Consider the following 27,489-nt stretch of genomic DNA (forward strand, 5'->3'; position numbering starts at 1 on the left):
GGCTCAGCGGGCTCGAGCCTCCCGCTTCCGGGTTCGGCGGTGGGCGGGGCCACGTCGCGAGGAAGGGGCGGGGCTGCGTGGCGCGGGCGGCGCCATGGCGACGGGGAGGGCTGGCAACTCGGGTGGGAGACTGCAGGTGTTGTGAGTGCTGCGAGCTGCCGGGCAGCCCGCATCCGGTGCGGCGGGCGTGGGGGAGGTCCGGGTTTCCTCTGGGTCGACTCTAGGTCACCTGTGTGACGTGAGCACCCAGGAGGAAGTTGTGGGCGTGGACGAAGGGGACGTCTGGCCCCTGGCACCTGCTTCTGCGCTCAGTTGGCTTGCGTGCTCCCGTCCTGCAAAGCTTTGAGGAGATTCGTTTGGGTTCCCGGTTTTGGGGAACAGGACTGTGGCTATTCTTGGCAAGTTCTGTTTTTTATATACCATTTGGCGCAGGCACAGACGCCTCGTTGTCTCCACACGAGTGCCTCCAGCCTCGTGCTCCCGATGTGGGACATTTCTGGGAACAGACTCCCACCCTGCCTCTGTCAGCACTTTTCCTTTAAAGGCCCGGAGGCATGTGAATGGCTTCACTGTCATTGTTCTCGGACTCCCTTCCCCAGTTAAACATTTCCAGGTTTGCACTGGAGGAGGGTATGACACATGAATGGCATGGAAGGCTTCCTGTTGGGAGCTTTTAAGGGACCCTGCGGCAAGGCCCTGCTCAGTGCCTCTCTCTAATATGCTTAAAGCCTGTGTCCTTGCCCATGGGAGTAAGGTCAGGGAAGATTCCAGTTAAATTGCATCCTCAGTCATGACCTCTGTCCTCTGGCTCAGGAACCTTGGGTTCCAGGCCAGCATTTGACCAAATCCCCAACACATTTCCCAAGAGCAGGATGACACCCTCGCCTACTGATTTCCAAATCACCTCCTCGGGAGTGGGGGTCAGTCACGGGAACTGGTCTTTGTTGTAAGCCCCACACAGGTGTGTACACTCTGTAGAGCAGGCTTCCATGGAAGGCTTTAACCTTGGGAGATTGTTCTGAGGATTTTGGAATAGTTTAATGAGTGGAATTATTACTGGAGAATGGCAGGGTTCTTCGTGCAAGAAAGAATTCAGGCATGAGACAGAGTAGTGGAAAGTAGAAGTAGCGAAGTTTATTAGGGTAGGGACATCCGCAAGAACGGATGGGCACCTCTCCGGACGGGACCTGAGAGACAGTGCAGTCGCTTGGACGGGGGGAAGGAGCCAGGTTACATGGTTGAGTGGAGAGATTACACCTGGCCAGGCAGGTCGGCGGCTCAGCAGAGAGGCAGAGGGCTGAGCGCGCAGTCCAGTTGAGGCCAGGGGTTTTTAAGGAGAGGGGTCTTGCTTCCCCACCTCTGCTCCTCTTGGAACAAAGGGCTTTTTGGATGTAAATAGAAAAACTTCTGAGTTTTCCCCTGAAGGTATCAGACTGGAGGAAGGCTAGCTGGCACCATCCTGAGTTTAGAGGAAGGGTGAGCAAGACCCCTGGAGAATGGGGATCCTGAGCAGGGTGTTTGAAATGCAGATACTGAGCTGCATCTGGGAGATTGTGGAAGATTTGTCAGGCAGAAGGGGCGGGGGACCCCCCCCCCCCACCTGGCAGGTTATCAGGTAGCAGGGGGCAGAAGGGGGCAGGGCAGGATGTGAATACCGGAAACATTATCAGGATGACTTTGAGATGCAGATGCATATGCTGGACATAGAAGTCTTCTCTTTAGGCCTGTTACACACACATAAGCTCATATCTAACTTCCTACCTAACAGAATCAGCAACAAGCCACGGGCTGGGCCTAAAACCTATGGTGGGCGTTTGTTACACTGGTTTCCATCTGTCCTGCTGGACCAGAAGCTGCCCGGAGCAAAGGGAACAGCATGATTGAACCAGTGCCTTAGTTCATGATCTGGCCAGGCATCAGTAGACACAAAGGACATACTGAATGTATTGAGTAAATAAATCTATCCCTATCTTTTCATCAAACTTAGACCCCCATATCCCTAAACCTCTCTTTAGCAATAGCTTTCATGAGATCTAAGCTTATGGATATACCTGCATAAAGAAGTCCTTGTTCTGCTACATGGTGCTAAGAACTTTTAACCTAATAACCTATCATAATGTAGATATATTTCACAAACGATCTACTCTCTTATTCTGTAACAAAGACCAAACATGAAAATAATGAAGGTTCTGTCTCCCTTAGTAAAGGACCACCGGTCCCGGTTGTGTCCTCAGTTGTTCCCCGACACATGGTAAGCACCGTCTGCTCCCTGAATCCCAACAAAGAACATTTAATATCTGTGAATCCCAGCTGTCCTGTTGCACAACTGCAGGCCGCACACTTCTGACCCCGCGGGCCACAGTGCAGGCGGCCCCGGGGGACACGGCTGTAGCCCCTTGCAGCTGTCCTGGCTGGGGCAGGCCCCATGGTTCCCACGGCACCACTCCCTGTGTGCACATCTCATTACAAAACTGGAATGTTCGCAAAATATGCTGTACCATGAAAAGTGAACAGATGGCCGGCTGGCTCTCCAAATATTTTGACAGGATAATATTTTAAAACACACCTTCACAATAACCCTAGGTATATTTATATGCACATATATTAAAAGCAAATGTACTTCTTAAATGCTGAGGAAGATAGAAACCAAATAGTATAGGGTTTCCGAGGAGGAGGAGGAACTGGGGATGAAGGGAAAGGGGATGGCACAGGAGAACTTTGACTCTGGATTTAGTATTTTAGTTTATGTAAACACGCATTTATGTATTATTTGTCTGATAGAAATGGGAGACCAGGAGAAGCACCTGGCTCCTGGCTTCGGATCAGCATGGTGCACCGGCCGCAGCGGCCATTGGGGAGTGAACCAACGGAAAAGGAAGACCTTTTTCTTTCTCTCACTGTCCACCCTGTCAAATAAATAAATAAATAATTACAAGCAACTACGTCCACGTGGCTTCCTTGCTCTGAATCCTTCAGTAGCTCCCCACTGCCTTCCAGCTAAAGTCCACGTTACACAGACTACGGCAGGTCTGGCTCTCCACTCTGCTCTCCATGAGCCCAGTGTGCTCCCTTCCACTCCCATGATGCCTCAGCCCTCTAGACTTTGGTACATGCTCTGCCCTCTACCTGGATGCCTCCCGTCGGAGTGGACACCCCTCTTTACCCCCAGGGCCATGGACGTGTGAAACACTGAAAGAGAAGTACTTGATTTTCCAGACTAATCCAATCCTTGTAATACCATCCACTCGAAGCTTCCCAGCGCACAACTCACTGCAGTGCTGCCCACCAAATTATGCAGAGAGCCAGGATCGGAAGTGAAGCTGTCCCCTCACTGCCAGACCAACTCTGTCAAGTGCAGACTGCAGTGGATTAGAGAGCAGGCGTGGAGTGGGCATTCTAGAACCACCTGACAAAGATGCTGACATGGCTGTTCTCCCTAAAAGCTGCATCAAACCGAAGTTATATACAGTTACTTGTAATTGATAATTTACTGTCATCTGGGACGCAAACCTGAGTTCTATCCTTGGGCAAGGCAGTTATCTGTAGGGCTGGCTCCCTTCTCTGAAACACAAATCCAAGTTTGGACTACATGATATAAAGTTCTTTCCAAATTCTGTACATGTATGAGACACGCTTAAAGACATTACACAGCCCTTCCCAGAGCTGCTCTTTATTGTATTCCCCTCCTTGCTTCTAAAAAGGACCCACAAACAGAAATGCCTATTTAACAGAAAGCAAAATTTTATTATTGGAAACAGTTTGCTCATTATTACCCTTTAAAAGTTCCTAAGCAAAGGTACCCCATCTTTTCTATCACCTGCCAACGTAACAATGAGTAATTTTCTCTTTCCTTTTCTCTCTTTTGGAAGCAGAGAGACAGATTGAGCTCCCACCTGTCGGTTCACTTCCCAAATGACTACAATAGCCAGGACTGGGCTAGGCTAAAGCTGGGAGCTAGGAACTCAATTCAGGTCTCCGTGTGAGTGGCAGGATTCAATTACCTGAGCTGTCCCCAGTGCCTCTGAAGGTCTGCCCTAGAGGGAAGCTGCAGTCGGGAGCCAGAGCTCAGCATGAACCTCAGGTTCTCCAATGAGGTGTGGGCGTCTCAACTGGCACCTTAGCTGCTGGGCCGAACACCGCCCTGTAATCCACCTTCTGGAAGAACAGCAATCAGAGCACCACAAGACAAGAGTTGCACTATTTTGCCCTAAAAGAAGCAGCTTTTCTCTGCAGGGTTCCAGAAAATTTCATGAATCTTAGAAGTAAAAAAATAAGAGAAAAAACTAAAATCTTTATGAAATTGTCTAGCACAGTATCTACATGTCCTTCAATTCATTTCTGAGCACAGAAGCCTAACACCTTACATTCCTTAATCAAGGACAAAAATGCCTGCAGGGGCCGGTGCTGTGGTGCCTGCAGTACCCACACTCATTCGGATGCCAGTTTGAGACCCGGCTGCTCCACTTCCAATCCGGCTCCCTGCTAATGTGCCTGGGAAAGCAGTAGAAGACGGCCCAACTGCTTGGACCCCTGAACCCATGTAGGAGACCTGGAAGAAACTCCTGATCGGCCCAGCTCTAGCCATTGTGGCCATTTGAGGAGTGAACCAGCAGATGGACCATCTCCCCCTCTCCCTCTGCCTTCCAAACAAACAAACAAATCAATCTTAAAAAAAAAAAAAAAAAAAAAAAAAAAAAAAAAAAGCGTGCAAAGAGGCATGGTAGTGGAGCAGTCAGGCCTGCACATCGGAGTCAGATGGCTGGAGTGTGAATTCTGGCATTCTGGAAAGATGAGGATCTTGCCAGTCTCTGCTTCACAAGTTTATTGCAAAAATAAAAGTAGAGAGTTCAGATCCAGTCCTTAGTCTCGCGCTGGAACATGGTAAATGTTAGCTAATAGCAATGGTACTGAGAACCCGCTGTGAGCCAGGCACTGGCTAGGTGTCCTATCATTTCTGGTCCTCATGACAGCCCTGGCAGAGCAGGTACAATCTGTCCATTAGTGGCTATGGAAACAGGCCCCGAGAGGTTACAAAGCAGCCCGGGTTACATGCAGTGGCGGCCGGAGCCAGGCTGGGTCTGCAGACTCTAGGACTGCCTGTCAATGCTGCACTGTATTCTCACCTAGAGACTGTTTGATGAAACCAGGTTGTATTGCCTTCAAAAACAATTATAAACGCAGTAAACATCCTTTTGGCAGCTGTTCTCAGGAGCTCGATTTTATGCTCAGAGACACTGCTTTCGTCTTCTAAACCAGAGTAAATCCTTTCTTCTCATCAAGTCTCCTGCAGTCCGCAGGTCCTCATGCTGGGCTTGTCACTAGCCAGCTGGTGGTGGGCCGCGTTTCACTTCTAAAATGACATTCCGAGTTACACAGATCCACTCCTGTCCTAAAACTGTTCTCCTCCTCCTGGTCTAAGGCAGCTCCGCAAGCTGCTGCTGCCACCCAGAGGAGCAAATACCGCTGCGGGCCCGAGACGGGACGAGAGAGTAGTTAGACCGTGGTGATGCATTAGTCAAGGGCCCCCGGAGAAAAGGAACCAACAAACTGCACAGGAGGCATTCCCAAGTTCGTGGAAAAACTGCACATTATGAAAAAATTGTGCATGTATTTCAAGATTTTTTTTTTGCAGCAACATAACCTTAACTTTTAATTCCATTTCTAGGAACTTTTTGGAGTACTCTCATAAATGACTAGCTCATCCCTGTAAGAGACTATACAGATTTATGGTTTGAAGCAAAATAATACAAGGGTAACCACGCTCCCATTGCCCAGCCAAAGGACCCATTAGCAGACCGCACGTAAGAGCCTCCTCTGCAGCCCCTGAGCCTCTGCGGTGCGACAGTGCCCCTCAGGCCTTTGCCCGCACAGTGGACTCATGGTTTGGAACCTCACACTGTTCACCTGCTCTGGTGTCTCCATTATATGCTCGTGATGGCATTACGTCTGCTTTCATGGTTGCCTCCTGAGGCTGGTTACACAACAAACACTCAATACCCAGGATGTCCACGCAACCTCATTTGCCTGGACAGGGAGAGTCCTGGTTTATGCCTGTTGGCCTGGAGTAATTATTCTAAGTGCTTCCTTCTTCTCATTGAAGTTGGATGAGCAATTATACAATCACTCTGTTGTTGAATGAACAATTGAGTAAAAAACTTCAGCTGGTAACTCTAGGCAGGAAAAGCTAACATGGAAGGATCGCAAACCCCCCAGCAGGGGGCCCTAGTAATTGAGATGCCCGTATCCCACACTGGAGCACCTGGCTCTGATCCCTGGCTCCAACTCCCTGCCAGTGCAGACCCTGGAGGGCAGTGGTGATGGCTCAGGTAACCCACATGGGAGACCTGGAGTGAGCTCCCAGTTCCTGGCTGTGGCTCCAGCTGGAGGCTGTTACAGCTATTTGGGAGGGGAGGGGGGAACCCAACAGATGAGAGTTCTCTCTGCCACTCAAATTAATTAATTTTAAAAAATCAACAGTTGCACAGTTTTTAAAAATAACCTGTCTTCAAAATCTATTCACATGCCAGTTAGTTGCCCTTGCTCTTAGGGCATGATATAATCTCCTTGAGGTTGACATTATACATCCAAATTTTATTTAAACTTCTGTTATTCAAAAAAATGCTGCTTTTTACCATTACTCAACAAGTGGAAAGTGAGGCCTTCCATGTTTTTGACAGTAATCTTCTCTTTCTCCAACAGTGTCATCTTTTATTTTAAAAGTCAAGGCAATTCCTTATAAATAAGGCTTTTAATAAGTGACAAATATGGAATAGGTTCTTGTCCATCTTCTTCCTACTTAATGCACTGTTGCATGGCAACAACTGTTTTCGCCAGCTTCTTCTTCGCTGGAAGTCTGAGAGTCTGAAATCTGCATTGGCTTGGTGGAGCTTGGGAATTGTTTTGGCGCCAAGGGTGCAGATATCCATTGTAGAAGTCAGTAGCTGTGAGTGTTTTCTTAAGCATTACTGATCGGACGCCAATCCAGCCATCCTAAAGGACAGGAGACAGACAGTGAATAGGCAGGGGTGGCCAAATTGAAAAACTAAGGACATTTTATAAAGTTTTTAACATGGAAGCAAACCAACCTTTACAAAATGCCCAGCTGCAAATAGCACCGTACTGGGTCACACACACACACAATCCCTTGGCTCTAAAAGTTTATTACAGGGGGAGACTACACTTATTTACACTTGACGGGAGCAGAGCAAAGTGTGTGCCATTTGCATGGTGCTGTAGGGCTCTCTGAGCACGTCTGTGTCTTATTGTGAGCGGTCATTTAAACATAATCAACTGGTAGGCAGAAGCAGTGTCACTTTCGAAGCACTTTTGAAAGGGCAAAGGCACTTTCGAAGGGCAAACCGAGGCCCAGGGGTGGGTGACTATTTGTCTGAGGTGGCACAACTGGTGAGTCTCAAATTCACGTGTCCTGCCTCCCTGTTCTGAGAGCAAACCACACTCGATACTCTACCTAGGCAGACCCAGCCAAGGTCAGCAGGACACAGACATGCAACAAGGCACCTGGAGCCACTGCAGGGGGATGAAGAGGCCTTCCAGCCCCACGGTCTGTGTACGGCATGTCAACCCATCACCCATTTTAAACATGCTCCATGCTCTTCCTGAGCATTAGCACATGACAGGAAACGGAAGGTGGAACGCTTCTCAGGAACATGCCGTGCAGTGGTTGCAGAGTCGCTTTGCACAGCTCATAAATCTCTCCAAGCACTGCTGGGCAACAAAAGCAAGCAGGAGCCTTGCCCTACGGTAGCTCAGCCAGACACATGGATATGACTGTCTTTCACGTTACCAAGCACAAGAGCCTGTTGGTTAAGCTAGAATAATCCAAGTACTCAGACAGCATTCAAGTCACTGAATCTTCTTTACTGAGTGACAATATTGCCTTGGCAAAATTTCATCACTCGCAAAAAGTTATGCTAGGAATTCCAGCATTTCTTAAGAAAATCAAGCTGTCTATAGGCCCAATATGATGCACAGGCAGTGACTGAGTTAAATCTGAACTAAAAATGATAAATGATACAAACTATAAACTCAGTAAAACAAGAATGGGAATTTCAAACTAAAGGAAAATATACCTTGCAACAAACCAGCAGTATTTGCAACTGCTTGTGGTATATTACTGAACCTGGAGTAACAGTCTGTCCTGTTAGTTTCAGATCTGAAGAATGCGGGAGAGAGAAAGAGAAAAATAATTATGCAACTTCATGGTACTCCTTGAAAATCAAAAACCACCTTGAGAGGCAGAACTAATACTGGCAAGGACGACCTTGCTGATGTCCTGACTCTACCTCCACAGTTACAGTGAGTCAGGCATGGTGCACTTGTACATCATGAACCCAAAGGGCAGCTTCCCATACATTGGCTATAAGGCCTTCACCCCATCTCCTGGTGACCGCCTGAAGTGCCGAATCTGCAAGTTTGGTGTGGCCATTTGGGGAAACACAGGCTACCTTGGAAGATTCAAGCTGGTCCTCCCATCTTAGCCCGGGCAAGCCCCAGTTCCTAGGCACCTGGGGAGCTCTAACCGTCCCTGGACTAGCCCAGCTCTGCAGCTCACCCTCCTGCCTACCACTTTAGAAGGGCGCTGACTGGCCCTAGAACACACACCTGCAGTGTGCAGCCAGTGCCCTGGCCCAGATTCTCACTGGGCAGCCTGCATACGTTCATTGTGATATTCACAGAAAGGAGCTAACCACACCTTTAGGTATGAAATCACAGAGCTTTAAACAGGATAGCACTAGGAGTTTGCCTACTTCCCCGGTTCTCGTGATGACTAAATATGAAAGTACACGTGAACAGACATTGCAAAGAATAAGAGAAGTGAATGTAGACTATTATCATTACTGAACCGAAACAGAAAGAATCTGTATTTTTAGTAACTATGTAAAGTGAACACAATTTCTAATAGACTGTAGTGAGAACATCTTCAACATCAACTGTTCAGTTAGTACCAGCAAGGACTGAATTGTTAACTTCTACCAAATCCAGAAGTTTAACAGTATTCTCCATCCAGAGTGTCTGCAACGGAATCTGCAAATAAAATACAAGCAGGGGTAAGAACGGAACACACTCAACCCACAAGCCCTCCTATTTTGTGTTAATCTGCTCTGATTTTTCTCCCATTTACAGAGAAAGTGGGAACTCAGCCATTAAATTTATGACCCAGAATGTAAGCATGATCCTCCAGGATTTGTAAGATCTTGAACATTATTTTTAAACCGATGTTTGTATCTAATATTTCCAATTAAAATGTACACTTTAACAAATGCCAAGCATTATAGCAGTTATGTTAAAATCATTTTTTAAAAAGTGACAAGTCTATATTCCCACCCCCAGATGTAACCACTGTTAAGTTTGAAGTGGATTTCCCTGTTTGCCAACAAATATTATTACAAAATTCTAGAACACAGGTTTACAAGGACCTTGTTACTTTACATGGACAACTTTTCTTTACTACACACTTGTCTACAGATTCATAATTTATGCAATTAATGCCTTTATGATGGATATTTTTCAATTTCTTGCTATTATAAAATATAAACAGCCTTGCAGGTTTACCTTTGAGCACTTACATATTCTGGGAAATAGCTGTAGTGTGGGCTTTTAAGTGGGATGCCTGAGTTATACAGCAACAATATTTTGCTGTTAAATCGCCTTGATAAGTAAAAAATAAAAAGCAATCTATTGCTGGTTATGGTTAGTGAGACTGATGAACTTTTCACATATTTATTTTACTGTTTACTTATTTCTCTGTAAACTGTGTATTTATGCCCTTTGCTCCTTTGCTTGTATTTTTTTTAAAAAATGGGTTGTTCATCTCTTACTAATTTGCAAAAATCTTTTTTTTTTTATTTAGGAAAGTACCCTTTTAACTCTTGTATGTGTTATGAATATTTTTCTTAATTTGCTGATTTTTACTTTTGGAGGCAGTGATTTTTTTTCCATGAGTAAGTTTTTTAAATTTATTTTAATTTTTAAATTTACTTATTTTTCAGGTGCATTAGCAGGGAGCTGGATTGAAAGTGGAGCAGCTGGGACACAAACTGGCACCCACACTGGATGCCAGTGCTGCAGATGGTGGCTTTTACTGCCATGCCAAAGCATGGGCTCCATTTTTATTTTATTTTCAATTTTTAAAGATTTATTTATTTAGTCCTTTGAAATGCAAGGAGACAGAGACAGAAGGGATGAAAGAGAGAAAGGGAGAGAGACAGACAGAATATTTTCCATTTGCTAGTTCATTCCCCAAATATACACAATAGCTGGGCCAGGCCAAAGCTAGAAGCTAGGAATTCCATCCTGGTCTCCTACACAGGTGACAGGGGCTCAAGTCCCTGGGCCATTATCCACCGCCCCCAGGTACATTAACAGGAAACTAGATTGGAAGTGGAACAGCAGGAACTGGAACTGGCCCTCCCACGTGAGATGCAGGCATCGCAGGCGGCAGCTCAACCTGCTGTGCCACAATGCCAGCCCCTCAAAGGATTTCTCAATCATGCTGACTGAAAAGGACTCACGTTTACTGAGAATAATGAACATGCCGGGCACAGGCTCAGAACATACAGCTCTTGGGCCTGCGGAGGGAAACTCACCTTCTCATCAGAGCACTGCAGAAAGGAGAGGGATGGTGAGAATACAATTGCAGTACCCACTATCACTGCTGGCAAAACCCTATGCTGGCACGGATTTAAATCCGTTTACCTCCTTTGACCCTGACGGATGGGCACGCTGGAGCTGCAGAAGTAACTCTCAGAGAACAGGGAGGTCTTGCCGAGCAGCTCATGCCGACTCCGAGATAGGTGCCCAGCCTTTCGCAGCACACAGCTCTTCCCAGGGAATGGGAGAGGGCAGGTGCAGAAGAGAGAGATGTGAAAAGATTTCAAGCTATGGGCCTAAACTGCAGCTCAGAAAGTTGTCTGCTTGCTCTTTCTACCCGGATGTCTTCCAAGTATCTCAAACATAACGTGGTCAAAATCCTATCAATGCTACTTCCAAAGCACAGTCACCACTCAGACGTCAGCCTAAACATCAGCTCGAGGCCTCTCTGTCTACCCACCTGAGAGAGTCTTCAGTTTACCATATGGAACTCTCACATTCTCTGGGATTTTTCTTATTGATTGGCTTGTTTGGTGCCTGTCCTCCCACACCACTTCTATCTGTAGGCCCTAGCACATCACCTGACACACAACAGGCCTTCAGCGACTGTTTTGTTTACTGGGAGGATGAATAATAGCAGCTGTCATTGAATGAGTGCTTGCTCTGTGCCAGGTACTGTGTGTTTTCTGTGCATTCTATCAGCTCTTATCCTCCCACGAACAAACTAAAGCTCAGAGGTCAAATAACTCCCCTGTCTCCTAAGTCACAGTCTACAAAGCAGCAGAGAGGAGAACCCAGCTCTTCCGCCTCTGAAGTCCCTGTTTCCTGACGCCACTTTGCTGCAGCAGGAAGAGCACAGCATCTGCACTCGGACAGATCTTGCTCAAAACTTAGCTCTGACTTAGTAAGTGACAACGGGACCTCGAGCAAAACTCAGTAACAGTTCACTATCTACGGTTAATCTCAATACACTCAACTTTAACAGGGGATGATAGTCACAACAACACGAGGCTGCACGGAAGAATCTGGCATGGTGAGGACATCCTACCCGATTTCAGTATGAGAAGCCCTCCACGGGGGCCGGCACTGCAGTGCAGCAGGTTAGGCCGCTGCCCGCAACACAGGCATCCCATGTGGGCACCGGATCGAGCACTGGCTGCTCCTCCTCTGATCCAGCTCTCTGCTGTGGCCTGGGAAGGCAGTGGAAGATGGCCCAAGTGCTTAGGCCCCTGTACCCACGTAGGAGACCTGGAAGAAGCTCCTGGCTCCTGGCTTTTGGCCTGGTCCAGCCCTGGCTGTTGTGGCCATTTGGGAATGAGTCAGCAGATGGAAGATCTCTCTCCTTCTCTTTCTCTGTAACTTTGCCTCTCAAATAAATACAAATAAATCTAAAAAAAGAGTCATCGATTTGGTAAACCCAGAGTGCCAATAATATAAGAGGCTATCAAAATGGAAAAAAAAAAAAAAAAACACAACTCACAAACTTATCAATGAACTGAGAATTTAACTTAGAATTTTTTTTTGACAGGCAGAGTTAGACAGTGAGAGTGAGAGAGACAGAGAGAAAGGTCTTCCTTCCGTTGGTTCACCCCCCAAATGGCCGCCAAGGCCGGCGCGCTGCACCAATCTGAAGCCAAGAACCAGGTGTTTCCTCCTGATCTCCCATGCGGGTGCAGGGCCCAAGCACTTGGGTCATCCTCCACTGCCTTCCCAGGCCACAGCAGAGAGCTGGACTGGAAGAGGAGCAACCAGGACAGAATCCGGCGCCCCAACTGGGACTAGAACTCGGGGTGCCGGCGCTGCAGGGGGAGGATTAGCCTAGTGAGCCACGGCACCAGCCTAACTTAGAAATTTTAATAAGCTGTTACAGCTCTACTCTGTGTACCATGTGTGGAAATCAGTTATTTGGGAATTTGATTATAGAAAATTGGCCAAAAGCAGAAAGACATACTGGAAAAAGCTATGGATTAGAAGTTGGAAGACTTAGGTTTGTTGTGTAGTGACTGCATACCCCTAAGTTAGTCATCTCATTTTCATTCCAAGTGTCTATGAAATGGGATAATAAAACCTGGTTATAGGACATTGTAAATAGATACTTGGAAATGTTTTATGAATTCTAAAGCCTCTATAAAGACTTAAAGTTTAAACAATACATAAAAGAAAAATTTCAGATTTCCTAGGTCCAGTTTCAGATTCATTCCTAAATACATTTACAAAGCAAATAAAATGCACAAGAAAACCCAAACAGATAAAACTATAACCTGACTCGCCAACTTACTATATTTCCAATGGCACGATAAAGTCTGAATATTTGCTCTGAAGTTTGTTCTTCCCATTTTATACAGCTGGTGCCAGCAGATATCTTAGGAGCTATAAGATAAAGCCAAGAACAAGAATGATTATCAGGTTCAATGTCCATGAATTGATAAATACTGATGTTGAGTAATGCATTCAAGAGAATTCATTACAATATTCTCTCAACATTTATATACATGTTCAAAATTTTCCATAACATAAAGTAAAAATAAATAAACCAAGCAAGTACCAAAAGAAAACATCCGCAATGCTGGCATCCCACATAGGCACTGGTTTGAGTCCCAGCTGCTCCACTTCTGATCTAGCTCCCTGCTAATGCACCTGGGAAAGCACTGGAAGATGATCCAAGTCATCGGGCACCTGCACTCATGTAGGAGACATGGAAGAAGTTCCTGGCTCCTGGCTTCAACCTGACCCAGCCCTGGCCAGTGGATGGAAGACCTCTTTAAATATATGATCTATATTATATGTAGATCTCTTTACATATATATATATATGTATATATATATATACATATATATGTGTAACTCTTTCAAATAAATATTTTAAAAAATGAGTGAACTTGTTTATAACATTGAGAGTAGAAAATGCTCTTCTAACTGTGATTCAAAGTCCAGAAACAATTAAAGATGGACAAGTCAGACTACACAAAAATACCCTTTCTTAAACAGGACTGATTACATGAATCAGCATTCCTATGGGATGCTGACATTGCAGGCATCAGCTTACCCTGCTGAGTCACAATGCTGGCCACAAAATACACCTTTTTATAAGAAAAAAAGAAGGTTGAATTAAAAAAGAAACAAACATTATAATCTGACTGTATACCCTTAGCAGTTTATCTCCTAAGGTCAAAAACCAAACAATAAAACCAACCAAAAAACCTTCAAAGAAAGTTTGTATCTTACTCAGTGTTTTACTGTAAGCAATAATACTAGTATTATAATAGTGATATTATGTTATACATAGCAAATAAATAAATAGGGATGTTCGCACAGCTTTAAAATATTAACCCGTGGCCATGTCGTGGCTCACTAGGCTAATCCTCTGCCTGTGGCGCCGGCAGAGGTTCTAGTCCCGGCTGGGGTGCGGGATTCTGTCCCGGTTGCTCCTCTTCCAGGCCAGCTCTCTGCTGTGGCCAGGGAGTGCAGTGGAGGATGGCCCAAGTGCTTGGGCCCTGCACCCGCATGGGAGACCAGGAGGAGACACCTGGCTCCTGGCCTTGGATTGGCGCAGCGCGCCAGCCTTGGTGGCCATTTGGGGGGTGAACCAACGGAAGGAAGACCTTTCTCTCTGTCTGTCTCTCTCTGTCTAACTCTGCCTGTCAAAAAAAATTTTTTTAAAAATTAAAATATTAACCCATGGGTTACCTGCTAATTGCAAAAGGGAAAACATTTTCTTTATATTGGACAATCTGGTGGGCACCATCTCAACCAAGTGACCAAACTTAGCTTCATTAGCTTTGGTGCAACCTGGATTTGAAGTGAGGTTTCTCCGTATGTACCCTTTTAATTAGTTTTAGCTTTTGAATCATTATATATTTCGTCTATTCAAAAAGTAAAATCATAAAGAAAAATTTTAAAACCAAATTAAATTAATTAAATTAAAATTAAATTAAAACCAAAGTGAGGAGCCGGCAGGTAAAGCCGCTGCCTGCAGTGCCGGCATACCATATGAGTGCCAGTTCGAGACCCGGCTGCTCCACTTCCAATCCAGCTCTCTGCTATGGCCTAGGAAAGCAGTGGAAGATGGCCCAAGTCCTTGGGCCCCTGCACCTGCATGGGAGACCTGGAAGAAGCTCCTGGCTCCTGGCTTTGCATCGGCGTAGCTCCAGTCATTGCAGCCAATTGAGTAGTGAAACAGCGGATGGAAGACCTCTCTCTCTCTCTCTCTACCTTTCCTTCTCTCTCTGTGTAACTCTGACTTTCAAATAAATAAATAAAATCTTAAAAAAAAAAAAAAACAACCACAGTGGGTGTTAAAAAAAAAAAAAAAAAAAACGAAGTGAAACAAATGTCATGGAAACACAGTATCATCTATGAAATACTCTTTCCAAAAACTTTAAACCTGAATCTCATTAAACCTTTAGAATTTCTAATTTACAGTAAACCCAAGCAGAAGAAAACAAGCCAAACAGCACTGGCAGGAAACGAACCAATTAGTTATCTGGCTTGGACTTTTCAAAAAGTCAGTGACAGAGCAAGGGAAAAATAGTGGAGGAATCATTTTAGATTAAAGAGACTAGAGATTTGGGGCTGGCACTGTGGCATAGTGGGTGAAGCTGCCACCTGCAGTGCCAGCATCCCAAATGGGCACCAATCTGAACTGGCTGCTCCACTTCCGATCCAGCTCCCTGCTATGGCCTGGGAAAGCAGTAGAAGATGGCCCAAGTCATTGGGCCCCTGCACCTGCGTGGGAGACCCAGAAGTAGCTCCTGGCTCCTGGCTTTGGACTGGCACAGCTCTGGCTGTTGCAGCCAATTGGGAAGTGAACCAGTGGATGGAAGACCTCTCTCTCCCCCTACCTCTCCTTCTCTTTGTGTAACTCTGACTTTTAGATAAATAAATAAATCTTAAAAAAAAAAAAAAGCATTTGGGGAGTGAACTAGCAGGTGGAATAGCTCCCTTGCTCTCTCCCTTTAAAAAAGAAAAAAGACTAGAAATTTAAAACTAATAACAGCTTCTAATTACAATCTTCAAAAAAGTATAAAACAGATTTTTAGACAATTAGGAAAACTTAAATATGGACTAGACACTGGATGCTTTTAGGGAATTAATTTTTCTTGGAAATGCATGCTAAAGAATTTAGAGATGAAAAATCATGATTCAAACCACTAAATGAAAAAGCAAAGTTTACTACACACACACACACACACACACACACACACACACAGAGACAGAGACGGAGAGACATGGCCAAATAGTGGTAATTGTTGACTCCGGGGTAAAACTGGTATTTACAATACTAGTCTTTCAATTTAGTTCTGGGTTATAACACTTTCCAAAATAAAAGAGGGGCACTCAGCCTTTAGTCAAAACTAAGGAGAAATGGGGCCTCCACCTGTGGCACTGGCATCCCATACAGGCACCGGTTTGAGTCCTGGTTGCTCCACTTTAATCTAGCTCCCTGCTAATAGCCTGGGAAAGCAGAAGTGCTTGGGCTGTTGCACCCACGTGTGAGATGCGGAAGAAGCTCCTGATTCCTGGCTTCAGATTGGCCGAGCTCTGCTGTTGTGGCTATCTGGGGAATGAACCAGCAGATAGAAGACCTCTCTCTAACTCTGCTTCTCAAATAAGTAAATAAATCTTAGAGAAAAAACAAAAAAACAAAAGTACAGCAAAGACGTCCATGTGCTCAATGCATCACGACAAACCATATCAAAGATGTTCAGCCTCTGTGGCTTTCACTCACCGTACGTCACCCCCTCAGCTGGCTGCTGCCTTGCACGGTTCAGACTTTCAGGCAGATTCTTCAGAACTGAAATAAGCTACAAGAGAAAAGTGATGCACTCACGATGAACGAGGAGCATGAGCAGATACGCATTACAGGTCTGTTCCATGAGACTGTGGCAGGGTTGGGCAGTGAACAGACTCCGGCTATGAGGACAGTTTCAGTGAGACGTGGCTCTCTCTACCTCTAGGTCACTGATGTGCTTCCAGAGAGTGCTGGGTTTTGCTCGGCTGTGCCAGCTCTTGCCATCAGGACGAGCCGTGCTTGATTCCCCACTCCCTGCTCCCTCCCCACCACAGGATGCAGGCAAGGACTCGAGGACTGAGAATGTACCCTGGAGTCACAGGCCAAATCCCAGTTCTGCTAGTACTAGTCGTCTCGCTGTGCATCGTTATTTAACTTGTCTTTGGCCTTCAATGTCATAAATCTGTGAAACAACTGACAGCAATAATATCTCCAAGGTTAGCTGGGAAAGTAAGACAAAAAAATCCCTTGAGGACAGACTTGGCACACAGCCAAGGCATGCACTATTGTAAGGTCACTTTCAAGGTGAGTGCCCAGAATGGGAAGTGCCATCCACATAGCTTGGAAAATATTTTCTTGCAGTGTATAAAAATCAACTGATTTATAGGAATAATATTTAATCACTAAGCATCTGCATCATTAAGACCCTACTGTTTGCAGACTCAATGAGCTGTACAAAGCCACAGAGAGAAGAAAGATTATCTATGGGTAGGGTGGGCAGCAGGATTCCAGGGCAGAGAGATGCAAATGCCTGGAACTCAGGCCCAGAAGTGGGAGGAAAGCTGAGTCACTTAGGAACCGGCTTTTAGTTCAGTCTGACAGGTACGGAGTGAAACCCGGAAGCGTGGTCTGAAGACCTCACTCTGAAGTGCTAGGGAGCATCTGACATCTCCTGTTTCATTTGAAAGCTTTCATTAAGGACCCGCTCTGTACAAATTCTCCAAGACTTACACACGATCACAAATGGTGGATTAATTTTTAGGAAGTTAGGGATGGAAACCACTCTATTTATAATTTTTTAAATGGAAGCTTAAAACTATACGCCACAGAATTGCTCATCACAACCAAATGAATGGAGAGCAGAGGGATACTGCAGAACCCTACCATGTTGGCCCCCAGTCTTGACAACACCACTTCTAACTCCTTCGCGGTACTCCTGGGTGACACAGGAATGGTTTCCTGCTTGACAATCGGGCCTACGTCAAACCTAGTGAAAAAAAAGAAAAGAGCAAATAATAACATGATTACTATTTTTTTAAAAGATTTTATTTATTTGAAGATAGAGTTACAGAGAAAGGGAGAGACAGAGAGAGAGAGATCTTCCACCCAATGTTTCACACCACAAATGGCCGCAACAACCGGGGCTAAGCCAGGCTGAAGCCAGGAGTTTCATCCGGGTCTTCCATGTGGGTGCAGGGCCCCAAGCACCTGCATCATTTTCCACTACTTTCCCAAGCACATTAACAGGGAGCTGGATCGGAAGCAGAGCAGCAGCCAGGACTCAAACTGGCACCCGGAATGGCGGTTTAACCCACCAGGCCACAGCGCTGGGCCCAGTATCCTGGCTTTGGCCCCAGGTTAGCCCTGGCCATTGTGAGCACTTGGGGAGTGAACCAGTGGACAAGAACTCTATCCATTTCTCAAATGAATAAATTAGAAAATAAAATTTTTTAAAAAGAAAGACAAATGATCAACATTCACAAAGACTGAATAGACTCAGGAATCATCACATACACACCACCTAGGTTTCAGAATTATCAAAGTTTCGCTGCTCGTGTTTCATCTACCCTCTCCCTTTTTTCTGAAGTTAAAATAAATCATATGTCATGTTCTTCTTGTGAATTACTGCTTTTTATGGGAAAATCAGGTGGTAACAGGTATAGCACTAATAAACTCAGTAATTTAAAATAATTTTAATTGTAGGTATGAAGAAAAAAATTTAAGAAAAAACATTTAAGACAATTTTATTACACATCGATATACCAACATATTCCTTCTTCAGGCTTCAAGTATTTTTTAATTGTCATTTAGAAACCAAGGCCAGGAGAATGAAGATTCAAAACAGCTAAACAAAAATTCATGTCTGGGGATGGGCATTCGGCCTAGCAGTTAAGATACAAATCCCATCACTGCCAGGTTTGATTCCCAGCTCTGTTGCCTGCTTCCTCCCACCAATGTAAATCCTGGGAGGCAGCAGGTGATGGCCCAGACAGCTGGGCCCTTTTCACCCATGTGGGAGACCTGGACTGGGTTCCTAGCTCCTGACTCTGGCCCTGGCTACTATGGGTATTTGGAGGTGTGGACTGGCAGATGGGAGTTTTCTGCCTGTGCTTCTCTCCTTTCTGTGTCTCAAATTGGGGGGGTGGGGTAGGCATCTCATATTTACACAATGTCTTTAATAAAAAATCCAGGGGCTGGAGCTGTGGTTTAGCGGGTAGAGCCACCATCTGCAGTGCCGGCATTCCACATGGGCGCCGGTTCAAGTCCTGGCTGCAGGCCGGCACCAATGTGGGAGACCTGGAAGAAGCTCCAGGCTCCTGGCTTCGGATTGGCTCAGCTCTGGCCATTGCAGCCATTTGGAGAGTGAACCAGTGGAACCTTTCTCTCCCTCTCTCTCTGCATCTGCCTCTCTGTAACTCTGTTTTTCAAATAAATAAATAAATTTTTTTTTAAAGATTTATTTATTTGAAAGTCAGAGTTATACAGAGAGAAGGACAGGCAGAGAGTGAGAGACAGAGGTCTTCCAACTGCTGATTCACTCCCTAACTGGCTGCTCTGGCTGGAGCTGAGCCAATCCGAAGCCAGGAGCCAGGAGCTTCTTCCAGGTCTCCCACATGGGTGCAGGGGTCCAAGGACTTGAGCCACCTTCTACTGCATTCCCAGGCCACAGCAGAGAGCTGGATTGCAAGTGGAGCAGCTGGGACTTGAACAGGCACCCATATGGGATGCCAGCACTGCAGGCAGCAGCTATACCCGCTACGTCACAGCACCAGCCCCCAATAAATAAATCTTTAAAAAAAACCCCAGATGTTAATAATATAACTTATTTCAATTAACAAGCTAAAATTTTCACATTTAAAAATATTTTCACATGTAGAAAACCTTGAATTTATTTAATTTTACTTATTTGAAAGGCAGAGAGAGAGAGAGAAAGAGATCTCCCATTTACTGGTTCACTCCTGAAATGTCCACAACAGTTAGTTGGGAGCAGATAAGAACAAAGCCAGGAGCCAGGGAACTCAGTCCCGGTTTCCCTTTTGGGTGGCAGGGACTCACCCACCTGGGCTGTCACCTGTTGCCTCCCGGGGTGGGCATTAGCAGGATGCTGGAAATGGTGACGTGGGGAGGGCTGGGACGTGAGCCCAGGCACACTGATACGGGACATGCGAGCCCCTAGCAGCACCTTAACTACTGTGCCAAATGCCAACCCCTCACAACGACTTGAGAGACACTGTGTGAGTACTCACAGGCATACGGCTCAAGTGAGAAACCAGGAAGAAAACACAGAGTATAAAACAAAGGAAGCACTCTGGTGCTACAGAAATAAGTAAGTAGCATCCACCCACTCCCCTCCCCCCAGACTGATATCAGCATCTATCACAGGAGTCCCAAGAAAACGCACTGCACCTTTTGGGTCTGATCTGCATGATGGTCACTCCAGTAACCGCGTCTCCATGCAGCACCGTGTGGATGATGGGAGCTGGCCCACGCCACCTCGGGAGGCAGCTGGGGTGCACGTTCAACACGCCACTGAGTTCGAAAATGCAGAAATTAGTTTGCCAAGTGGCTTTATCATTCAGTCACTGCTACCTGCACTAACATCCTGCTTTTCTTTCTTTTTTTTTTAAAATAAGCTCATGACATTATCAGTTAACTTACTATTTTTTAAGATAATTTATTTTGGCCGGCGCCGCGGCTCATTAGGCTAATTCTCCGCCTTGTGGCGCCAGCACACCAGGTTCTAGTCCTGGTCGGAGCGCCGGATTCTGTCCTGGTTGCCCTCTTCCAAGCCAGCTCTCTGCTGTGGCCAGGGAGTGCAGTGGAGGATGGCCCAAGTCCTTGGGCCCTGCACCCCATGGGAAACCAGGATAAGTACCTGGCTCCTGCCATCGGATCAGCGCGGTGTGTCGGCCGCGGCGGCCATTTGAGGGTGAACCAATGGCAAAAGGAAGATCTTTCTCTCTGTCTCTCTCTCTCATTGTCCACTCTGCCTGTCAAAAAAAAAAAAAAAAAGATAATTTAATTTTTTGGAGATTTATTTATTTGAAAGAGTTACACAGAGAAAAAAAGGAGAGGCAGAGAGAGAGAGAGAGAGAGAGAGAGAGAGAGGTCTTCCATCTGCTGGTTCACTCTCCATTTGGCCACAATGGCCGAAGCTGCATCAATTTGAAGCCAGGAGCTAGGAGTGTCTTCTGTATCTCTCACGTCAGTGCAGGGACCCAAGGGCTTGGGCCATCCTCTACTGCTTTCCCAGGCCACAGCAGAGAGCTGGATCGGAAGTGGAGCAGCCAGGTCTTGAACCAGCGCCCATATAGGATATTGGCATCGCAGGCAGCGGCTTACCCTGCTATGCCAGAGCACTGGCCCCAACATCCTGCTTTTCATTACACTTTCCCCCAAATTTAAAAGAAACTATTAATCTGGTCTTACATTACCTGAAAGGAAAAAAAGTCAGAGGCCAACTCAATGTTTATTCTCTTATCCTAAGAAAGGAGTGAAACTTAATTAAAAAGATATTCCAGGGGCTAGCACTGTGGCTTAGTGGGAAAAGACTCCACCTGCAGTGCCGGCATCCCATTTGGACACAGGTTCAAGTCCTGGCTGCTCCACTTCCAATCCAGCTCTCTGCTGTGGCCTGGGAAAGCAGTGGAAGATGGCCCAAGTCCTTGGGCCCCTGCACCGCGTGGGAGACCCAGAAGACGCTCCTGGCTCCTGGCTTTGGATCGGTGCAGCTCTGGCCGTTGCAGTCCTCTGGAAAGTGCACCATAGGATGGAAGACTCACTCTCTTTCTCTCTCTCTCTCTCTGCCTCTGCCTCTCTGTAACTCTGCCTTTCAAATAAATAAATAAATAAATAAATCTTTAAAAAAATATTCCACAATAGCTCACAGCTTCTGGGAATTTTTACATAAAATTTAAAATTCACTTAAAACTACTATATGAGAACCATTCAAACTCTATTATGCATCTTACAAACACAAACTGTATTTACCGTCACATGATTACCCTTTCTCCATTCAGTTTGTATACAGAATTTCTAAAATAAACTCCTAGAATCCCCATCAAGTGATCTATTTTAGACCTTAACACAAAAACTGTTAAAAGAGACAAAGAAGCGGATCAATTCAACAGGAAGATGTGACTATAATAAATGTATATGCACCTAATTACAGGGCACCTGGCTGTTTAAAAGAAATGTTTAAAAAAAAAAGGAAATGCTAATGGATCTAAAGGGAGACATAGACTCCCATACAATAGTAATGGGGGAGTTCAATACCTCACTTTCAGCAATGGACAGATCAACCAGACAGAAAATCAGTAAGGAAACAATAGAGTTAATGGACATTATAGACCAAATAGACCTAACGGACACCTACAGAACTGCTCATCCTACAGTTACAGAATACATTCTTCTCACCAGTGCATGGAACTTTCTCTAGGATAGACCACAGGGCAGACCATAAAGCAAGTCTCAGCAAATTAAAAAAAAAAAATGAGATTATACCATCCACCTTCTCTGACCACAATGTAATGAAGCTGGATATCAACAACTCAAGAATCTCTAGAACATATGAAAACACATGGATACTGAACAATGTGCTCCTGAATGAACAGTGGGTCATGGAAGAAATCAAAAGAGAAATCAAAAATTGTTGAGGAACAGGTTTTTTTCATACTATTTGTTGAACTCCTTAGTATAAAAGTTTACCTTATGTGTATGAAGTTAACTGAAAATAGATCTTAGTAAAAAATAAGAATGGGAATAAGAGGGATGAAGAAGTATTCTTCGGGAAATTGTCCTGGAAGAAGTGCTGTTCATATGAGCAGGTGTTGGTCATGTGAAGAAATGAGGGTAATAGGAAGGGTATTCGAGAAGACAGTGAGGTTTTCCAAGCAAAGGAAAGACAATAAGAAAGGTGGGTGGAAGGAGAAAGTCCCGCACACCAAGGGAATGGTGTGTGGTTGTAGATGCCAGGAGCCGAGCCTGAGAGGTGAGCAGGGCGAAGGCTTGAAACTGGAGGCGTCCAAGTTAAACTGTACTTTCACGTTTGGTTTTTCAACACATCTAGGGTATGACCTGAGTCATCCAATAAACTTTTGTTTTTATTAAAATGCTACCCTGACTTCAAGATTGAGAATGCCAGACTTACGGGAGGTGGAGAGGGCGAGGATTAGAGGAATGTTGGCTAAAGGATACAAATTTCAGCCAAACAGGAAGAATATATTTAAGAGATTTATTGTACATCATGGTGACTACAGGAATAATAATGTTTGCCTGAAAGTTGCTAGTAGAAGAGATTTTAAGTGTTGTCACCACAAAAAATTGGTGTATAAGGAAGCATATATTAATTGGCTTAATTTAATCATCCCACAATATATGTGTGTGTATCACAACATCAAATTGTATGTCATAAATATATCTGTTATTTGTCAATTTAAAATAAATAAACACAATTTTAAAAATTGAAAAAAAAAGAGTATAGGTGGGAGTGTCGCTATGGTGGGAAGAATCACTATGTTCCTAAAGTTGTATTTATGAAATGCATAAAGTCTGCATACCTTAAATAAAAGGTTTCTGGGAAACAAACAAATGATCTCTTTACCTTTGCTGCTTATCCTAATATACCTATCTACCACTGCTTCACAAGTTAATACTAATCTGTAATTAGCTTAATGATGTCTCCATCAGTGTGCACATTAGCTGTTGTGTACATAGTGAAGTTTTATATTGTAAGTCCTCTGTTCAGCCCAGTCCTATTCATCCAATGAATATTCCCTGGCACAACCCAAGTGCAAACACTGTTCTAAGTGCTGGGGATACAAGTGGCAGCAAACTAAATAGGAAAAAAAAAATCCTGCACCCCATGTGCAAAGAATAGGAGATAAGCAACACAACACAAAATGCTGTATATAAAAGCTGGTCAACAGTGCTGGGGGCTGTGGATGAAGACAGAGCAGAGAAGCGGGCAGGGGTAACGGCTGGGAGACTGCAATTTTCATAGTGCTCAAAGAAGTTCTTAGCAACAAGACACTTGGGCCAAGACGGAAGGGGGTCAGGGACTAAGACGCGGCATAGGGAGAAAAGCTTTTAGGCAGATGGAACAGTAAGTACAAAGTCCCTGAGGAAGGTAAACGCTTGGCAAGGTCAAGACGGAACCGGAGCCAGGATGGAACAGTTAAGGTGTGGCCAGAGAGCCAGCAGGGCCCAATCCACGCGGGTCCCTGCCAGGTACCATCAGGGCTTTGGCTTATTCTTCTGAGCGGGATGAAGAACTGCCAGACTTCTGAGCACAGCAACGTGACCCAACTTATTCTTGAAAGGGACCGCAGTGTCTGCTGGCCAGGCAGGACACTGGGAAGGCAGAGAATAGGAGGAGGCCACCACGGCAGCACAGTGGGGGCAGCAGCAGTGGGAATGACGACGGATTCCAGGCAGGTTCTGAAGGCAGAGCCAGCAGGATTTCCTGATGGACCTGGTATGCGGTGGGAGGTAAGAAATCAGGAATGACTCGAGGGGGCCAGTGCTGTGCTCTAGACGGCAGAGCCGCCGCTTCCGACGCGGGCATTCCATATGGGCGCCAGCTGCTATCCCTCCAATCCAACACCCTGCTGATGGCCCCTGCTCCATGTAGGAGACCCGGATGAGGCTCCTGGCTCCTGGCTCCTGGCTCCTGACTTCAGCCTGGCCCAGCCCAGTCATTACAGCCATTTGGGGAGTGAATCAGTGGATGGAAGATCTTTCTCTGTCTCTCCTTTTCTCGCTAAATCTGCCTTTCAAATAAATAAAATAAATCTTTAAGACTCTAGGCTCTTGGACCTATACAACTTGAAGAATGAAGTGCCACCTCTTGAGATACAGATTCTAGGAGGAGCAGATGTTAGGCCGAAGTCCAAGAATGCAGCCTTGAGCATCTTGAACATAAGGTGCCTATGAGCATCCAGGCCGAGCTAGGAGGAGAAAGCAGGTGTTAGGCAGCTAGAACCTGAGGCAAGAGCTGGGCTGGAGGGACCAACCTGGGAGCTGTCAGCACATACGTGGAATTCACATCAAAGGCCACAGAGAGTGATAAGGAACTTAACACATGTTGGCAATTCATGCCACAAATAAAAAGTCTTTATTTTAAAAGAAAATGCTACTAAAGAAAGTATCACTCATGTTCAAATTATCACATTTTAGACGCCCAGTTCCTTTATACAGACCAAGGTCACGAGCCTGTATTTCCTTAAAAATAAAACTTACTAGGGAAACTTAAGAATAAGAGCCTCACTCAAAAGTCGGCCAAACGAGGCGACGACTCCCACGTCGTACTCCCCAGCGCCCACGTCCGGCCACTCGTGCACCGGCAGCTGGGCCTGCGCTGCGAACTGCTTCACCGGCAGCCCTCGTGGCGACGGCGAGGGCACGGTGACCACCTCCAATCTGTCGATCAGCGCCTCCTCCTTGTTCTCCCTATGTTAGAAAGGCCGGGAGAAAAAGGAAGCAGTGGTAAGGGAACGACTCGGCCCTCAACGGCGTCGCACACTGCTAAATCATCTTCGGGAATAAAGCCGTGAAGGACTCAGGGTTAAGTGATGAGAACCAGAGTAGAGGTGGCGTCTGGGCTAGTGGTTTAGACACCCCCGTTCCATGTCAGAGGACCTGGGTTCAAGACCCAGCTCTGGCCCCTGACGCCAGCTTCCTGTGGATGCTCACTCCGGGGGGCCGCTGTGACGGCTCCAGTGGCCGGGTCCCTGCCACCTCTACAGGAGGCCGGGATCCAGATCCCAGTTCCTAGCTCCTCCCCAGCCACTGTGGTCATGTGAGGGGTGAATCAGTGGATGGGAGAGCTCTCTGTCCCCCTCTCTCTGCCTCTCCAACAACGAACGTTTAAAACCCGTGCAAGTGGAGACTGAGTTTTGTTTTTTATTTAACTTTAATCTTGAAGAGCCACACGTGGCTGGTGGCTACCATCCGTGGACAGCATTATTCTAGCGAGCTCTAGAAACACACACAGTACATTTTATACAAGTAGGCTGTTGTATATACTGTTCTGCATTTTGTTCTTTCCTACGTATGCTACTGTGCGAGTCTTTTTAAAAAATGGGTAAAACACACACACTTGTATTTCTAGAATTCAGTATTTCTAGAAAGATAAGAAATGGAACAGTCTCTGGAGAGAGGAACCAGAAGGCAGAGGTGGAAGGAAGTGCCTTTTCACTCTATATCCCTTTAATCTATGGAATTTTGCGCCACAATATGTCTCTTAACAATATTTTTTTTAATATTTGACAGGTAGAGTTGCAGACAGAGAGAGACACAGAGAGAAAGGTCTTCCTTCCATTGGTTCACTCCCCAGATGGCCACTACGGCCGGCGCTGCACCAATCCGAAGCCAGGAGCCAGGTGCTTCTCCTGGTCTCCCATGGGGTGTAGGGGCCCAAGCACTTGGGCCATCCTCCACTGCCCTCCCGGGCCACAGCAGAGAGCTGGACTGGAAGAGGAGCAACCGGGACTAGAACCCGGCGCCCATATGGGATGCCGGTGCCACAGGAGGAGGATTAACCAGGTGAGCCATGGCACCGGCCCCATCTTAACAATACTTTTTAAAAAGCAGACAAGAGTATCTACCATGGGTATTAATATTTCATGGCAGAACATGTAGAACTATCTCCTTGTTCCCACCTGCATAGTACTCCAGCACCAGCGGGTGTACATTTACTTATTAAACAGGTAGTGCCCGCACCTGTTGAGGAGTTTGGAGAAAAGCAATACAGACCAAGGCACTAAACAGAAAGCTTAGGAGCAATGGAACAGCCAGGGGCCAGGCCGGGACACAGGCAGCCACAGACTCCCGTGGCAACCCGGGGACAGCGGCCTGGAGGGTGCAGAGAAGCAAGTGTGGCGTTAAGGGTGCTGCGGGGAGTGGGCACAGAGGGGTGTGTGCAGGGGGCACGGGAGGGGCTCACTGCACCAGGGGCTGCTGCGAAGCATCTGCAGGGAGCATGGGACAGAGGTGACGGTGCGCCAGGGACACGCAGAACAGAGGAACAAAACCTCGGCGGCTGCGGGACACTGCTGTGTGGCATCGCCAGGATACAGCACGCAGGGGCGGCCACCGACGCCCTCCGCCTCACCCACCGCATTTCATCAACACTAAATGTACACCTGAGAGTTCTGGCTTATGCGGTTATTTATTACTGAAAACGGTTCTTCCGTGGACAAGGGGAGTGAGCCGGGGCCATGCAGAGGGGTAGCCCACAGGGTCCATGGGAAGCCACGCAGTGGATGGGGGGGCGGGTAGAGGAGCAACAGAAACCGGGGCCCCCGAAGGCAGGGTCGGCTTCGGGCGCGATCCGCTCAGCCGATGACCTGGGGCAACCTCTCCGAGCCCCGGCCTCCTCGCAGGCGAAGCGGGCAGCCTGGCCGGAGGTGCGGGCCTGGCCCCGCGGGCGCGCCGAGCGCTCGGAGAAGCCACCACAGCCCGGGGCGGGAAGCCGGGTGCAGACCTGCGGCCCCCGGCGCCAGTGGCTGACCTCCCAGGAGACACCGGCTCCGGGCCCACACCGCCCCGGCGCCGCTGCCTTCCGCCACGGGGCGGCCGGGCCCCGCAAGCCCCGGCCCCGGTACCTGGCGGCGTGTAGCGCCCGCAGCGCCTCGCGGGCGAACTGGTCCGTGCCGAAGAAGAGCACCCGCCAGGGCGGCTTCTCGCGGACCCGGGCGTCCCGGCCGTCTTCTCCACCGAGCCCGGTCAGTGCCCGCCACCGGGGGCTCGGCCTCGCGGCCACCACCCCACCGGCCAGGCGCTGTCCCCAGCAGCGCCGCGCCAGAGCCCTCATTGCCCCGGCAGCCGGCGGCCCATCCTGCGCAGGCGCGTCGGGACGCAAGGGAC

General features: G+C 46.8%; 1 protein-coding gene across 4 annotated transcripts; it reads right to left on the minus strand.

Annotated features, from left to right (window-relative positions):
- Positions 1 to 3,723: 3,723 nt before the first annotated feature.
- Positions 3,724 to 27,489, minus strand: MTFMT (mitochondrial methionyl-tRNA formyltransferase). Of its 4 annotated transcripts, none has more exons than XM_070054378.1 (10): positions 27,228 to 27,487; positions 24,890 to 25,071; positions 20,498 to 20,612; positions 20,029 to 20,151; positions 17,506 to 17,608; positions 16,339 to 16,414; positions 12,890 to 12,981; positions 8,967 to 9,045; positions 8,091 to 8,173; positions 3,724 to 6,990 (listed from the first exon to the last, which is right to left on the minus strand). In XM_070054378.1, exons 1-10 carry the CDS (start codon positions 27,434 to 27,436, stop codon positions 6,793 to 6,795), a joined length of 1,260 nt encoding a protein of 419 aa, XP_069910479.1. In that variant the 5' UTR covers positions 27,437 to 27,487; the 3' UTR covers positions 3,724 to 6,792. The 4 variants fall into 4 exon arrangements, 3 of the variants coding, with proteins under 3 accessions (XP_069910479.1, XP_069910480.1, XP_069910481.1); XR_011380936.1 differs by having other exon boundaries at positions 6,936 to 6,990; positions 8,995 to 9,045; positions 27,228 to 27,489; XM_070054379.1 differs by lacking the exon at positions 20,498 to 20,612 and having other exon boundaries at positions 24,862 to 25,071; positions 27,228 to 27,485.

Source organism: Oryctolagus cuniculus, chromosome 12 (genome assembly GCF_964237555.1).
Source record: "Oryctolagus cuniculus chromosome 12, mOryCun1.1, whole genome shotgun sequence".
NCBI classification, from domain to species: Eukaryota; Metazoa; Chordata; class Mammalia; order Lagomorpha; family Leporidae; genus Oryctolagus; species Oryctolagus cuniculus.